The sequence below is a fragment of the Hirundo rustica genome, chromosome 7, assembly GCF_015227805.2.
Source record: "Hirundo rustica isolate bHirRus1 chromosome 7, bHirRus1.pri.v3, whole genome shotgun sequence".
NCBI classification, from domain to species: Eukaryota; Metazoa; Chordata; class Aves; order Passeriformes; family Hirundinidae; genus Hirundo; species Hirundo rustica.
Genome location: NC_053456.1, coordinates 33,743,095 through 33,759,518, shown reverse-complemented (window position 1 = coordinate 33,759,518; position 16,424 = coordinate 33,743,095). Strand labels below are relative to the sequence as shown.

Below are 16,424 nucleotides of genomic sequence, written 5' to 3'. Positions count from 1 at the left end.
TTGAAAATCAGTGGTGGGTAAGAGGAGATAGTAAAATTGCTCTCTGATGATGATTTTTTTTTTTTTTTTTTTTTTTTTTACTTTGCTATACTGTTAATACAATCTCTTCAGTCAAGAAATTGTAGAAAGCAGTGAAAGGACAGCTGCTTTTCTCTTCCCAAAGCTGGAGAGACAAGCATGTCTTATGGTTTATTGGGATATAGTAGTCAGGAGTGTGATACACAGAACAGAGCTGTGCACAAATGCAGCAGCTTGGTAGGAGCTTCATGACATCCACATTTCTCGTGGGTTCTTATAGATAGTCAGGACAGGGTTTGTGTCTACTGGTCTTTTCTTATACCCTCTGCTGTTAGAGAGTGTCTAGAAAAAATAAATTAAAAAATACTTTAGAACACTTCCCATTCTGCTTCCTGAAAAGCATAATGCTCAGAAGAAATCAAGTAAGCCTCTGAAACTGGAAGATCTTTGCCCTGTTACACGTTTATAGCTTCAGTCCGGCAAGGCTGTATCAAATCTCTGCTGTGCTCTGCTAAGCTCTGTAGGTCTGAAAAACAGAGGAGAAAAGGTTTCATTTTCTTTTACGTATTGTCAGAATGGTAAATACTGTGCTGAAGTCCAGCCAAGGCATGATGACTTGTCAGCTAATCTAGAAACACCTTCAATATTTGAGTTCAATATTCAATATTTGAGCAAAATAATTATTATTTTGAAATATTTTAATAAAAGACATCATTTGGGCTCTCCCCAGCATAGGAGAATCCATGTTCTTCTCCTAACTGATATACTTGAACTTCTGAGTAATAGCTCTCCCTCTAGGATTCTTATCTTGTGATTGCATGAACTGAAAAAGAAAACTCTTGAGAAATTCTTGATTCTTGAATGGTAGTGGATAATGTAAAACTTGGACCAAAGTTTTGTGCGAAGGTGTTTGTTTTTTTTTTTTTTTGTCTTGCTGTCAGGGTCACTTGAATTTCTAATTCTCACTGCCAGTCCTTTACCTTTATTCGTTCTTGTGGCTTTTCATGGTTATCTTTCCACTTAAGGCTTACTCAGTTAACTTTGTTGCACTGATGGAAAAAATCCACGGAGGATTATTAAGTGCAGACCCATTACCTTTGGCTCAGGGAATCCCCAAGCTGCTATTGCTGGCAGCTGAGGGAATGTTGGGTAGAAGCACCGCTCCCTCCATGCCTGCACTGTTGTTAACACTGTTATCTCGGCTGTTTCTAAGAGGCAGGAGAACTGGGTAAAATGATCTGTAGTCTGACTCAGTGGCCCTTTATTTTGGGTTGTTTATTCTTCTCCCTTTTTTTATGTTCTTACTGATGAGCAACTGTTCAGCAGCAGCGGCCTTGCTGTGTTGGCAGGGAGAGAATCACTGGTGTTTGAGGTGTGCTGCTGGGCCAGCAAGCTCAGAGTTAAAAGTACTGCCTGATTTAAGCAAAAGACTTGTCTGTGTGCCTAGGCTGAGGGAATGCTTGAATTAACACAGCAGTGAGGACAGGCTGTCTCTGAGTTTATCGTTATCTTCGGCTCAGAATGTTTTTCTTCATTTCTCTAACCTTCCTAAGATTTGCCTTTGTGGCTAAAATGCTGCCCTTTTTCTTCTAGGTAACAAAGGTAAATCAGGTATGCACAGTTCAGCTGGTGAGATTTGCTGTTTCCTGAGCTTTGCCACTTTAAGGCCCTCTGGATTGCCTTTCATCTGGACAAAAGAAACAAAGTTAATACCCATTTTTATTTCTGCTGTGTGGATTTACATGCTTTGAATTGCCTTTCTCTTCTTGGGAACTGGCTATAAGTGCTTTCCAGAAACAATGGGATCGTGTAGGTGAGACAATACTCATTTCCTCACCTGTGTGGGTTTTTACTCTGAATTCCTGTGTGATACTCTTCATAATACTTAACTGTAGATACTGTAAGGTTCAAGTAATGTAGTCATCAATAGAAGGAATGTTTTGGTTTTGCCCATATCTCAGTATAGTGATTGTATTTAACTTGAGGGTATAATCACACTGGTGACTGATCATTGATGTGACTGTGGTGTTTTTCATTCTTTTTGTGGGGGAGGGGGGTATCAATCCAATGTGCAAGGCAGGGAGGAATCTTCAGTTGCTGTTTCTACCTGAGAACAGTCTGTTTCCCATCAGGAGGGAGAAGTTGATTCCAGCTCCAATTCCTCATGCTAGTTGAAGAACCTGGAATTATTTTTAGCATTTTGAACCTGTTCATTCTCATTATCCTGAAAAGAGTTTTCCCAATGAGTATTGACATAAGCTCTTCCAAGCTGTATCTCAATGCTTTGTGGCTCAAGGAAAATTGTCTTTATCCATCTATTTCAATACCTTTGTTGTTTAGTTGCAAATAGCTATAGTAAGATATTTGAGCCATTGTTCCTGCATTACGTAGATTCTGTCCTCAAGACAAGAAAGATCCTTGGTCTGCTGGTGAAGGCAATTCGCAGTACTTATCGAACTTCTCTAGTTCCTAGAGTAATTGGAAAGGCTCATCTCATTTCAAGAGCTTAATCAAAACATATTTTATTCTTTTCAGTGTCTACTAAAAAGATATATGAAAAACCAGTTGGCTGTCTTCAGGACCTTTGTCATTTTGCTGCTACTGTCAGCTCATGAATGTCTTTAACCTGTCAGTTTTCATAGCACCACATTTCCAGCAGTAATTTTTGGTGTATTTTAGTACATTCCATCTTTCAGGCATAGGAAATTCCCACAATCCAGGGGATGTGATAATCCTTCTCTGTAGGTTCTCAAAAGCAGCTTTTAGGTGCTGCTCTCTGGCTTGCTGTCGGTGTTAGGACCCAGAGCAGACACAGTGCCCAAGGAAGGCAACGCGAAGCTGACCATGAGTTGATATGCAACACTTGATATGCAACATAGACAACATTTCACTGGCTGAATTTAGTTGAAACTTGTGCAGCTTTGTGGTTCGTGAAGGTGAAAGATTATACATAGAAATAGTCATAGATTTCAAACAAGGTGAATTGGATGATTATGTGAGCTCAAAAGTTTTCCAGCAACACAGCTCCACTCTGGGAGCAGTGTGTATCCTGCTAGGCCAACTCCACATTCTTACTGATGTATTTTGTGTCTATTCCTGATGCAGTTCAAAATACAATGTACCACAAAGAACTCTGATGCTCAGGTGGTCATTTGGGAAACCCTTAAACTTTTGCAGAGTGCAGTTTTTCTTCTGTGTACACTACATATGTAATCTTCCAGAATCAAAGGATGCATCACTGTGATTCTTTGAAAAAACAGCTGCTCACTCCATCAAACAGGAATACATGTCTCTAATCAGTTAGACAGAAAAACTGCTTGCAGTGGATTTTTCTGCAAAATAGGTCGCTCTTTCTACTCATGTCTAGTCCCATGCCTTGTTTTCCCAGTTCTCCTTTCCCTAGCCAAACACAATCCTTCTGCATCATTTGATGGGATTTCCCCTCTGAAATGTTTTCATGCTTTTTCCTCTGATTTCTGAAAGACATGTTTTACTGATTATTCTGAAAGACATGTTTTACTGATTATCCTCCAGCAACCTCAAGCCTGACAAAGATGCACTGTTATATTTTTCCAGACCCGCAGGGTTTGTTGTGCCTGGAAACTTTTATAATTAATGTGAAAAGATAGTAAATCTTTCTTTCTTTTTTTTTTTTTTTTTTTTTTTTTCCCCTTTAGATTGCTAGTTGGAACGAGTGGATGGGAGATCTGCTTTTAGTACAAACATGTGATGGGGAGGGGAGCATTAAGGCAGAGAAAATACAGGAAGGAGGAAAACATTATGACTAGTATCTCCAGATCTAATCTGTTGGTTCTAGATTATTTTCCATTTTTCCTCGCATTTTTTCTTGTGGCTAACTGAGCAACATCAGTACAGTTTTGCAGGCCTGGCTGTACACGGTGCTGCTTAAGGGACAGGGTTCATTGCAAGTCTTGGAGCCACGTTGTAAAGGGAGGCTGTTTGTTTTTGCAAGGTCAGGTCCTAATTTTCCACCCTGAGCTGTAATTTGACTTCATACCTGATATGAGAACTGAATTACAAGCTTGGGAAGGGGAGGAAGAGAGTCTGACAGAGTAAAATGCTGCTCTTAGGCACAATCTGCCACTTGTTTTCTGGTTTTAGGACCTTTTTAGTTTATGAATCCAGGAAATGTCTTATTTGCATAGAAGATTAATATGAGGGTTTTTGAATAAGTATAAATTCATTGGTGCAAATAATATGCTGATTTAAGAATGTTTTATATGTTGCTTTTTCAAGAATTCCATTTTCTCAGTTCTTGGCTCCTATCACTTAGGATGTGGCGGGAGAATCAAAGAAAAGATGGCTTTACATTACCTTCTGTTTTAACGCTAAGGATACATGTATTATTTCAGAATATATTTAATCTCACTTAGTTGGTTTTCCATAAGATGAATTTATAACTTCTCTAGGGTCCCACATGCATTTACTGTTTTGCTTTAGAGATTTCTTGTGCAGCAATAAAAACTTACTGTTTAGCAAGATTATTTTTTCACAGTAGCAGAGTAATGTTCTTGTGAGTGGGGATCCTGATTTCTAACCTGTAATTACATTAATATTTATGCAGCTGCTGAAGGCATACTGAAAAATTTTAGTGAAAGGCAGAAGGTTTGACAGGTTTTAACCTGCAAGGGAAACTTGAAGCTGGGACTCTCAAATCTTTTAAGTTGGATGGGTGTTGAATTCATATTAAATAAAAACTTCGCATTAGTCTTCTTAATAACTTTTTAATACACAGTCAAGATAAGCAGACACATGTGTAAACATATATAACTTGTACGCTTAATTAAATTGGAGACAAGAAGAATTTGGTGCTTGATGTCAAGTGCTGATTAATTAGTGTTTTATGGCTAGCTTTTTTCTTTCACTAAGCTGTGAAATGTGTTTGTTTTAATTAAAACATTTGTTTATAAACAACATTGAACTGTCTTTATAAGTTCTTGTAAAGCCATGGCAGTGTTATTTTGGTTTATAGCCAACATTGATTTAGTGAGAATCTACTTCAAAAGGATACACCCTGTGCCTTTGAAAATCAGCATACATGGGCCCCTGATACAGGAAATAATTTAAGTGCTTTCCTTTTCACATGAAGTAAAAAGTGTGCATAAAGACTTCCCAAAATAGGAATGCTCTCCTGTAACAGGGTTTCATTCATACTGCTAAATATGGGTTAGGAATGTCATGTTAGATATTGGATTTAAATATATTGACCTGTGCTCTTTTTTTACTGAAACAGCTGTAAATTATTTTATTTTCATCCACACATTTTGCCTAGCTCTTGTGAGTCAAAAGAAGTTTTCTGTTGGGGATTTAAATCAATTAAATTTACAGTTGGCAAACTTCTAATTACTGATTCAGGTGTTGGAAAAACAAATAAACCTGTGTTTGAATATAAGTGCTCTATAAACTCTCTTTCTTCCCAGCCTGTGGGGCAGACTGAGCAGCAGAAAAACTCAGTGAAATTCAATCCCAGGCTCCTACAAAACACCCAGATACCAAACTGTTCAAACCTACATTCGTTACCCTCCCCTTGTCCCTGCAGACCAGAAGGTGGGCTCTAACCCCAGCAGGATCTCCATCCTTGCCCTTCGAAGCAGCCAGCCAGCTTCTCTTTGGCTGCTCCTCTGTTACTGAATCACACAACACCTGCAGCCTACTGGGCGACCTGATGGCCTGGGTTTCTCCTGCAGCAGGGTGAGCGGTGTCCCACGTTCTCAGCACAGCTGCTGCAGCCTTCCAGCCTGGAGGTTTCACCCTCAGCACAGCCCCTGAAGCTTCCTTTGCCTCAGCCCTAAGTGTCCAGCTGCCCTCCCAGCTGGATGGGCACTCTGCCAGCTCTCCCATTAGCCCTGTCCCCACGGCACATTCCCAGCAGTGGGACATGGACATCAGTGCGTGGTGGTATCTTTGCTGCTGCTCCTGCTCTTTCTCACCTGATTTCTCTGTCTTCGACTTCCCCACCTTCCACAGCCCCTCCTGATTCTCCTGGCAGTCCTAGGTAGGACAGCTTCATGCTGCTCTGTAGGGCTGTAACCCCTCCACTTCCAAAAGCCTGCTGCTGATTCACAGTGCATCTGGCATGAGACTGCCAGATTCAACTGTTAGTCTTTCAAAATGTCTCAAAAAGAACATGGTTCTTGTACATTTTACATTGGAATCTGATGATATATATATATATATATATATACATACACACACATATGTATATACTGACTTATGAGATGGAATTGGAGCTTACATGAATACTATACCCATCTTTTCCTTGGAAGAATATACAAACAAATTTTGGAATAAACTTCAGTGGCTGGACAGCATTGATATGCTGCTTGTGGGCTGCCACAGTGTTTCATTTGCACAAATTTTTAAAGGAATGTATTTTTTTAAGTTCTGCCTTATTTTGTGTTGATCATGGGCTGCAAATGTAGCACTACTTGGTTTCTTTTTGAAGGCAGTTGTGTAATACTTAGAATTTCTAGGCCTGTGTTCCTGGTGTTTTGTTGTTAATCTATTGATGTTGTGCCATTTCAAAGGCAAGAAAAGAAGCTCATTTCTAGGCAGCGCTGCTGTTCTTGAAGTTTCTTTCTCTGCATTTTAGCACTACCTGCTTCTCTGCTTCACATTGGACTGATGTACGGCATGTTGGGGTGCTGGAGCAGACAATAGAGCCTTAAAAGTTAATATTAAAATATTTTTAACAAAAGCCATTGGCAGATCCTCAATTTTCAGCATGTTTGGAGTTTTTTATTTTGTTAAGAGGAAAAGCTGCTGGTTATTTACCTTTTGCAGGTTTTTTCTTTCTGGGCGGTTAATGTTCTGGCTGACTCCACCTTCACTAACCCACTTGGCCTTTTCTAATTAACTCAGCTCTAAAGAATTACGTAAACAGAGCAGGAGGTGAGGAGCACCTACCAGGTTGTGAAGCCGGCCAACAGATTCAACACTCTAGCAGATCCTTTAAGAAGCTGCATTTTTAATTTATTCTGTCCCCAAAGTGAGTTAACAGTTCAGTGCAAGTGTAACAGTTCAATTGCTAATATAAAACAGCAGCAGTAATGTAATCCTTTGCAGGAACCTTGTAGCAGGCAAATACTGTCTGTGGTATCTCTGTAGTTTGGAAGATGTGATTTCTTAGATAAGGGAGCATAAGTAGTGCACCAGTGAAATGTTTATGAAATCTCTCTCTTGCTATGTTATCTAAGCACAGAGACTTTCCCTTTTCCTATCATTAGTTTTCTTCTACAGCCTTTTTTCTGTGAATATTGATTTTCCTCTTCTATCCTTCCCACTGTCCCTTCTCATTTTGTGGAAGATGTAAAAATTTGATTCCTTGCCACTTAATTTTTTTTCCCCATGAATTTTCTCTTCAAGAGAAAAATCATAGCTATGGTTGATAATTTGGGGTATTACTGCATAAATTCCTCAGGCCTGACGGTGTAGCAGAAATGTTCATCTGGATACAGTTTTTTGGTTTGGGAAGATAAGACTTGTATTATGTGTTGGTATCAACATGCATTATTGGATGCAATTCTGAAAATATTAAGTGGCCTCAGTGTGTCAGAGGTGATGGGACCAGGCGTGGGAGCCAGAAGTTGTTATAATATGCAGCTGCTGACGTTTGTAGATTATAGGGAGAACTATAACCCATGTTTTTGGAAGCTGTGTAGCATTTCAGAGAAAAATGTCTGCCAGGCTAAAATTCCCGTTAAACACCAAAGGAGGTCGCAACCTGTTGGGATCCAGAAGAATGGCCTGGTTGCAGATCTTCACAGAGATTACAGGCTAATTTTGAACACCACAGAAATTCCCTTGATTGGTATTTCAGAGTAGGACTTGGGGGGGCTGGGGAGTGCAAAGCTTGGTTTGCTGTTGGTTATTCCAAAACAGCAGCATAGTGCTCCTGGATAGCCTGAGCAAAGGCTGAGAGTGAGCTGCCACAGTAAACAGTGTTTTTTTGTGTAATGTTGGTCAGCCATAATGCTGTTGATCAGCCACAGTCGTTACATTTTAATCTTTTTTGCACTCAGGAGTGCATAGAAGAGATTGCATTCATAAAACAGCACAAACAGGTTTTTTTTTAGTTACGTAGTTATTAGGGGTTTAACAGTTAACTGATCCAGGGGAATTAATGCTTCAACGGCAACTGAAGTTAGTTCATTCTGAAAACAAACATTATGTAGGTGTGTTGGAAGAATTAGTCCTTGAGAAAGCATTTATGGGTCATTTAATAGTTGGACATATTTGTTCAGCTATTACAAGTGTTGGAGGTTTTGGTTGGGAGTGGGCACACACTTTTATCTCATGACTAAGGTCTAGATAAGCATATCTGAATACAAGCATATCTGAATTCACTTAATTTGAATATTTTATATCATATAATCTTCTAGTCTTTGTAGGTAATCTCTTATTTACTTCCAGTGTCTGCAGAGAGAAGAAAAATGGATTGAATTGAAAAATTGAATTTGTCCACCATGTTGAACAAAGGTATCAGAAGCCCTGGGCCCACATTAATGGCTTGTAAGAAAATACTTGTATTCAGGACAGTTGCTTTTTGGGCTTTACCATGTGTAGTCAGAGAACTGAATGTAATGCTGGTGTAAAATTAGGGAGGGGCAGCTGAGGAGGGAGGGAGGGACTCCCACCACACTAGTGTGCTGTGGAGCATTTGTGATGGAGTGCCATGTGGAGAATATTTTGTATTTTTGTACAACTCCGTGAGCTTCCCAAGAAAACTGGGGGGTGTGTGATTTTTTCCGAACGTTTCAAGAAGTTCATGGTGAGTCATGTGATGTCTGGATGGAACTTAAAGATTGGAGAACCTTCTGATTTCTTTTTGCCTTTCAGTTTCTGGAGATCAGTCCTTCATAAAAACAGTAAACTTTTCCCACTCTTTTCAGTGACTCCCACTAAGGAGGGTGTTTAGCTCTTTATCCTGAGGGTAGAGTCACTCTGTGGTTTATGAGCTGCTTCTTGTTCCCAAATACTTCACTGCTATGTGGTTGGCAATAGGGCTCTGTTAGCCCAGGAGTTGCCAGTGAGAGGAGATGAACCAGCAGGGATGGTAGAGGTCACTTTAGTACTGTATCATCTTAAAACTGAGTATCAGAACAATGTGAATTAAACCAAAGGGAACATCTCCTAGCAGAAAGAGGAATATGCCCCATGCTGAGAGACAGAGCAGAAGTCAGAAGTACAAGTGTGAGGGGATGTCAGGAACAACTGCCCTTCCTATGTTTAATGAAGAATTTTAGAATTAGAGGATTTTTTTCCCACCCACACTATGTGAGTGCTGTGCTCTCTGGCTTGTGTGCAAGTGTGTTGTTCGTTGAAAAAACTTGGTGTTCTTAAAGCCTTTTGAAAGGTGACTGTGTTATGGGTTGTCAAATGGTTTTTTGAGTTTTGATGTGAGTCTGTTGCAAGCATGCTCCTTTCCTGTTTAGCAGGAAGCATCCTGTCATTGTCCCTGCAGAGATGTCATGGTACACCATGTTACTTGTTCTCACTGGGAGCTACAAAGCTGGAAGGCTTTAGTTTGCTTTTAATTTTCAGCATATAAGATAACTTGCGGAGAATTTGCCAAGATCACAGGGCTGCACACTCTAAAACACTCTTTCCTGTGCTCATCACACCTGCTTGAAACCAACCTGCCTGGATACTTACTGTCAATTCCAACTTTTGTGTGTTTTGTGCATTTTAAACACCACTGTGTTTCTCCATCATTTATGAACTGTTTTCAAGCGTATTGTTTTGTTTGCTTATAAAAATCATATGCCTTTAGGGTTTAAATCCCACCTCTTTGTGTCTCCTGTAATCAAAAAAACCCCCAACCCACGCACAAACCCCAAACAGCAGTGTGTGTCGCGCAGCAATTTTATCTTGGTTAGCAGCTCCCTTTTGCACTCAGCTAGGTTGCCTGCATTTGTTTTTTGGGACAAGCTGATCTTAATCACAGAATCACTGGGTTGGAAGAGACCTTCAAGATCATTGAGTCCAACCCAGCCCTAACACCTCAACTAAACTATGGCATCAAGTGCCACATCCAGTCTTTGTTTAACCATGTCCTGGGATGGTGACTCCACCACCTCCCTGGGCAGATCATTCCAGTACTTTGTCACCCTTTCTGTAAAAAACTTTTTCCTAATATTTCCTAACTATTGGGAAAACATAAATCTCACCCAAAACACGATGGAGGCACTGGGAGTACTTCTTGAGAGTCCTGTTGTGTTCTGCAGTGTTGGTTTGGTTTTGTAAAACCATGGTTTGTTCTCAGAGTTTCTCTTTGAAGGAAGGCAAGAGTGCTAAGGTGTTCATCTGTGGGTTCTGTCCTTAGGTCATGGCTGAAAATTCCTTCAGTTCCAGCAACAGTGTTGTCTGTAACAGCAGTTCTTAGTGCTCTTTACTTGCCTCCTCAGTCTCAGCAGAAGCAAGTAGGTTTGATAAAATGCTTATACTGCTTCTGCTGTTGCTGGTGATCCCCAGCTGAACTCTTTTCCATACTTTGGGATGCCTTAGTACAGCCTGAATGTCTGCTTCTAGCTACGTTTTTGATCATACTTTCTTTGCATTTATGTCTGTGCTTGTTATACCTTGTTTGTGCTGCTGCATTTCTTTTCTTTCCTTCTCTTGTAAGTTGTGCAGGATTTACCTGTAGTCTAATCAAAACAGAAATGCAGGCAGATATTTTGAATGGAAACAAGTTGCCCCCAATGCAATTCCGGCATGTTTTCCTATGGCAATTTAAATAAGATGTTTTATTGATAAAAAATCAGTATTGCTCTGTTCTCTTCCAATTCTGATAGTCCTGGATGAATGTAGGAGGTCATCTGCAGATTTAGAGTCATTGCAAGAGCAGTAAATTTATATGCAAATTTATTATTTCATTGTACTACAGTACCAAACATGAGAAACTTTACCAGTGTGACATGGTTTATACTGAGTTGCTAGCAGAGGAAAGGTTTTGGAATTCCTGTGGAGGATGTATGATCTTAGAGTTGAAAGCACAGAAACTAAGTAAATATAGTTTGCGAAAGGAGCACACAGGAAGTGGGACAGACGGAAATGTCTTTTTTCTTGTTTCATTCCCAACAGAAAACAAGAGCAGGAGCTTCTACTTTAGCACCTGCTTCTGACTTCCTCCTTCAGTGACAGGCCTGGTTATTTTTGTAACTGTGGCTTGTTTTCTGGTGGGGTGTTGTGTTTTGTTTTGTTTTTGTGTTGTTTTGTGTTTGGTTTTGGTTTTTTTTTTTTTTCCCTCTTCTCTGGGTTTGCAGAATTAATGAATTCTCTGAAACACCTTGAAACAACTTCCTTTACTGGGTGAATGTTAAGCTTTACTCTCTGGCATCCCAGGAACAGATTTACCCAGATTTAGGTTTTATTTCAGGGTTGGTTTGGGTGGGTCTTTTTTTGTTGTTGCAGAAATAGGTTATCATTTGTCACTTGAGCGACCATACTACTTTGCATGCAAACAGCTCACTTTAGGAATATGAGGATAGCTCATAGTGATTTTATCTTCTTAGGAGTTACAAGCTTTACAAAAAGATAGAGAAATAGGCTTGGAAGAAAAGCTACTTAAAAATAATGCAAGATCAAACAAATAGGAGTGACAGGGATGGGAACAGAGTTGAGCAATGCTTCTGTTTCTTATCCTGTCTGCAATGCATCAAAACTGGGAAAGGGTTCTAGACTTAAACTTGCTTCAGTCATGCTGCCCCTAAAATTAAAATTAACCAGGAGCAACTCTCTAATGCATGTCACTGTGTAGCTGTCCAAGTCTTTGAGCAGGTGCTGGGCGTGGGGTAGCCCCATGGAGCTAAGCATGGTGGATAAGCTAAAATTGCTTCCTTTGGCCTAAGCATAAAATATTAGCGCTTGGTTTGGTGGAAACCTTTCCTTACGTTCGGGCCTAAGGACACTTTTTACACAGTGTAATTAAATGTTTTTATTTTAATTATATAATAGAATTTGAAGCCTTAAGAAATACTTGCATAATGTTTTAGAATGAAGCAAAAATGTACTTAATATGTTTAACAGTGAAAGCAATTGATTGAAGATTTAATACTGTGTTTAAGGGGAAAAAAATGCACCATTTTTGAAAAATAACTTCTGATGTAACTTTGCAGAGTATTCTTGTTTATGTGTAAGACAGTGATATACAGAGCTTACAACATTTAACATTCCTTCTGCTGTCAGCTGTGGTCTGATATTGGTTGTGGATTCCCTTAAGCTGCACTGATTTCATGCAGGGTAGGTGACATAAGACCAGTTCTGGCCCTTTCCATTCTGAGTCTTGTTTCCCAGCTGTGTACAGGACGCATTACTTTTCTTCTCATTTGCTTCCTGCTCCTCCTCAGTCTGTCTGAGAGTAGCTCACCTTTCTCCCCAGACTGTTGCATCTAGTTTGGGAGGTGAATCTGTCCCTGTGATTTTCCTTTCACCTCAGCCTTCTTTTCACAATGTCCTGGTTTGTGAGGTTTTGTTGTTCGTTTGTTCAGTTGCCTTTTGAGAAAGGAGCAGAAGTAAACACTTCAGAACTCTTCTTGGGTTTTCTCTGTTATCCTCTTTATTCCTCTTTAACTTTTTTTTGGTTAAAATTATTAATTAAGGCATTTTTATAGACTCACTAAGCAGCTCTTTCTTAGGACTAGCTTTTTGCCAGACCAGGGTCCTGAGACAGGTCTTAACCATTCCAGCCACTATGCTTGTATGAACACATTTAATTAAAATCTTGGGATTCAGATTCCCTCCCTTTCCCAGCAGACTGTATTTTATGGCTTTCAGGAGCGCAAGTATGCAAAAGCTGTCAGTCCCAGAGAAGTTCTTGTCAGAAGACCTGGTTAAAGCATAAGTAATTGGGACTCTTTACTCTTTGCAGGTAATAATGGCAAGATAAAGAGAAACAAAAAGAGGTCAGAAAAATAGGTTTTCATGAGATGACTTTGTATGCCTTTTTCTCCTACGAGAAAATTACTAGTAGGATAAAATACAAGTAATTTATTATCGTATATTTACAGAGTTCTTTGAGTTTCTTTTTGGTAGTAATCCACATTGCCTTCTCATAGAATTTGTATTTAAATAGGGCGTTTCAATCACCATAATTTCATATGTTCATTTTTTCTGTGTACGAGAGTTTAAACTGGTGATAAATTATGTGGGAGGATAGTTTATTTTAAAAAGGGAGAAGATTATGTATTTTAGAGGTGACCTACCAGAGGCTGTGTCTATCCTTACTATTTATGATAACTAAACTAGACTAAAGGTTCTGAAATTTTGAGTTATGTTTTATAATATTAGTAATGAAAATTCTGGGACTCTCAAATTTGATGATTCCCTACTCATGCTAGGACATGTCTAGCATCTTCTGCTGTATTATCTTTCTTTGTTGTTGAGATAGTTGATACAAAATTCTGCATGAAACAATTACATTTGTATTATGTTCCTATGCCAGTTCATTGGCATCTGCTACTTCTTGTATCTCCTGTGATACTTTAGTGCTCTTCATTGCCTGGGAAATAGGAGATCATGTATTCTGCATGTGCAAATCTTACAGTGTCCTCAAGGATAATTACTCAAGAATTATCCCAGTAACTTGAGGAAGAGCACTTCTTTTCTAGAAGTTTGATAATTTGTTTTTACAGTTTTTTAAGTTAGCTATGGCAAACTACTTGACGGCTTCACTGGGGAAAAAAACACCTGTTGCTTTCTGTAAATAAATGAACTGGTTAATGGTAGGATAGTTGTTGAAGTTACATACTAAAATACTGCATTGTCTTGTCTGTGTTGCTTAAACGTATTGAAGATGAAGATTGTTTGTTGCATGGTATGGTTTCCTCATTCATTTGTTTAATATGTAGGTTGGGTAACGTTTGCTCATACCAATGATGAATTTAGCATAATAAAATTAAGGTGTTCACAATGTCAAGTACCAGGAGGCATATCTTTTTGTATTGCATAAGGCATCTATTTTAAACAGTAGTAAGAGTGACCTCACTAAACTAAACTGACACAGATATTTATGAAACAGCTTGAATAAAAGAAATCTAAACTACTTAGTTGGGGTTTTTTGGGCAGTGACCTGATATCTAGCTGGTCATTGCTGGATGATGTTTTATTAGATTCCAGTTGTTAGCAAACAACATTTGTGAAAGCTTGTGGGAGGAAGTATAGTGTAAGAGTTTGGATTCTTGCCGGTGGAGTTACTGGAATTCTTTACACATCTGTGATCAGATGTGTAAAGAATTAACTGGTAGAGTTTGGTAGTGGTTTATCCAGCTCCGCGTTTTATAATCCAGAACAAAAAACTAGCTTAGTGTGGGAATAGCCAGTGAGCATGGATTGTACTGGTTTGGGCAAGTTCTGTTGCTACAGAAATAAGCTGATGTGAAACTGGATGGGTATAATCAGATATCTTCTGAAAGCAACTGAGATGCTTGCAACATGAGGCAGAGCAGCTGTCAAAAATGTTCTTGTGCAAATGTGGTTATCTTTATTTTTGGACTAACCAGCATTTTGTCTTCACAGCAGCTATACTTCTGAATGGAAGTGGCTTGCAGACAGAGCTAGAATTGGCAGCCGTTGGACATGGCTTCAAGCCCAGATTTCAGAGCTAGAATACAAAATCCAACAACTAACTGACCTTCACAGGCAAATACGTGCCACCAAGGTATTGTCTGTCAGCTCATAAATCGGCTTTTCAAATCATCTTTTGACAGTGTTTCGTGTAATATTTATATATTTGGTTCCTTGTTGCTGTTCTTTTTTTTTGCCCTAGACTTCTTGTGTCTGTCTGTGCAGGCTGTCACCTGCAGAGTATAATGGGAAAGACATCATGAGCTAAAAACTATTGTACCTTAAATTCACCAGTATAGGACTGTGATTTGGGAACTCTCACCTTTAGGAACTCAGTTCTAGTGACTTTGTTAGTGGTTTCAGTATTGTATTTATCACTGGTTTTTCCCTCTGCAGGAGAGGCAAGATTGCCTTTTCAGATGGGATGGTTGGTTATTTGTTTTTGTGTTGCGGGCTTTCAGGGTGGGTTTTTTTGTTACTTGCAGTGCGTGTTTATTCTGAGGATTAGGTGGTTAATGTTTGTACAGCACTTTGAACAGGTCAAGGATTAATAATTACTAAAATTCCAGTGTGTGTAATTCATGTACTAGTTTTTGTAAATTGAACTGCCTAGACAGTGAGAAAATGACATTCCTAAACCATTAGTAATCTAGCTATCAATTTATCAGGTTCCTCAGGTCATTGTCACATAAAAGAAGACAAACCTGTGCAAGGTGCTGTGATAGTGAGGGTTTTAAAGCAGGGCTCTTTGACTCTTCATCAGTGAGCCTCGTGTAGGTTCTCTGGTGAGCGTTGGGGTCAGATCAGCACAACTGAGAGGAGTGAGAAGATGCTTCAGAGTTTATGTGGCTGAACGTGAGAATTAGAGGGAGTTTAATAGAAGAGGAAAATCACCTCAGAGAGCATTTCCCTCTGAGCAAATAAAAAAAAATTATTCCATCTTCTCCTTTTGCCCTCAGAGTCCTTCTTTTCATATCCAGCTTGTCAGATTTTTCTTTACAAAGAAATAAAGAGCCTTTGTTTAGGGGTCTGTGTAAGGAGATTTTATATTTTGGTGAAGGGTGAGAATGCCCACGATTTGGTGTTATCCTAAACATCAGATACATGCACACTCTTACACCCAGAAGCTGTCAGCCTTTATGATGCTGTAGGTCAGATGAGCTACAGAAGCTCGAGAAATAAATAACAGAGAAATAAGAGGAAAAACATTATTTTAGTCATGCATTTTCTTTAGGTGGTATATCGGTTTGGAGCAAAGTCATCTTCCTGGTGGAGATTTTTAGTGACATTCCTTTCTGAAGCTCCATGCACCATTTTACCAACTGTGGTATTTATTTAGTGTTTGGCATTGTGTCCTGTACTGAAGGCAGGCACCTATTTTCTTCAGATGAGATTTCTTTTTGTGTACGTGTTTATAGTACACCAGGGCAGCAGCTACAGAAGGACATGTGGGCTGATAGAGGAGCCCTTTGTTTCCATTTAGTGGCTGCAAAGGAATTACACAATATCATTAGAATTTGTATGCTGTTTAATGGTTTCAGAGTATTTTTGATGTGAAAAAAAAAGTGATTCATAGCCAGGGAAAAACAATTTCAAGCAAAAGGCCACTCCTTGAGCACCATAGTGCAATAGGAAGGGAGATAAGTAACTTGTGGGCTGTTTCCTGGCCTACTATAGTGTGTCTTCTCCATCTCTACAGACAAAGAAGTGGCACCTCTGGATCTTTGAAAGTCCTTTCATTTAAAAAAAAAAAAATCTATATCTGCAAAACAAAACAATTCCATCTGGGGAGGAAGGCAGTCATTGCCTAAACCTACTGATTA

General features: G+C 39.3%; 1 protein-coding gene across 3 annotated transcripts in view; it reads left to right on the top strand.

The window, feature by feature from the left end:
• The window catches only part of KANSL1L (KAT8 regulatory NSL complex subunit 1 like), a 62,233-nt gene that overhangs the window by 8,018 nt on the left and 37,791 nt on the right, over window positions 1-16,424 (top strand). For 2 of the 3 annotated variants that reach the window (XR_005701593.2, XM_040068930.2), the window contains exon 3: window positions 14,554-14,695. Coding sequence is in view for 2 of the 3 variants with exons in the window: in XM_040068930.2 (XP_039924864.1) it covers window positions 14,554-14,695 (142 nt within the window). In the remaining variant the exon portion in view is untranslated. The remainder of the gene's footprint in view (window positions 1-14,553; window positions 14,696-16,424) is intronic. The other variant, XM_040068931.2, reaches the window with a different exon arrangement.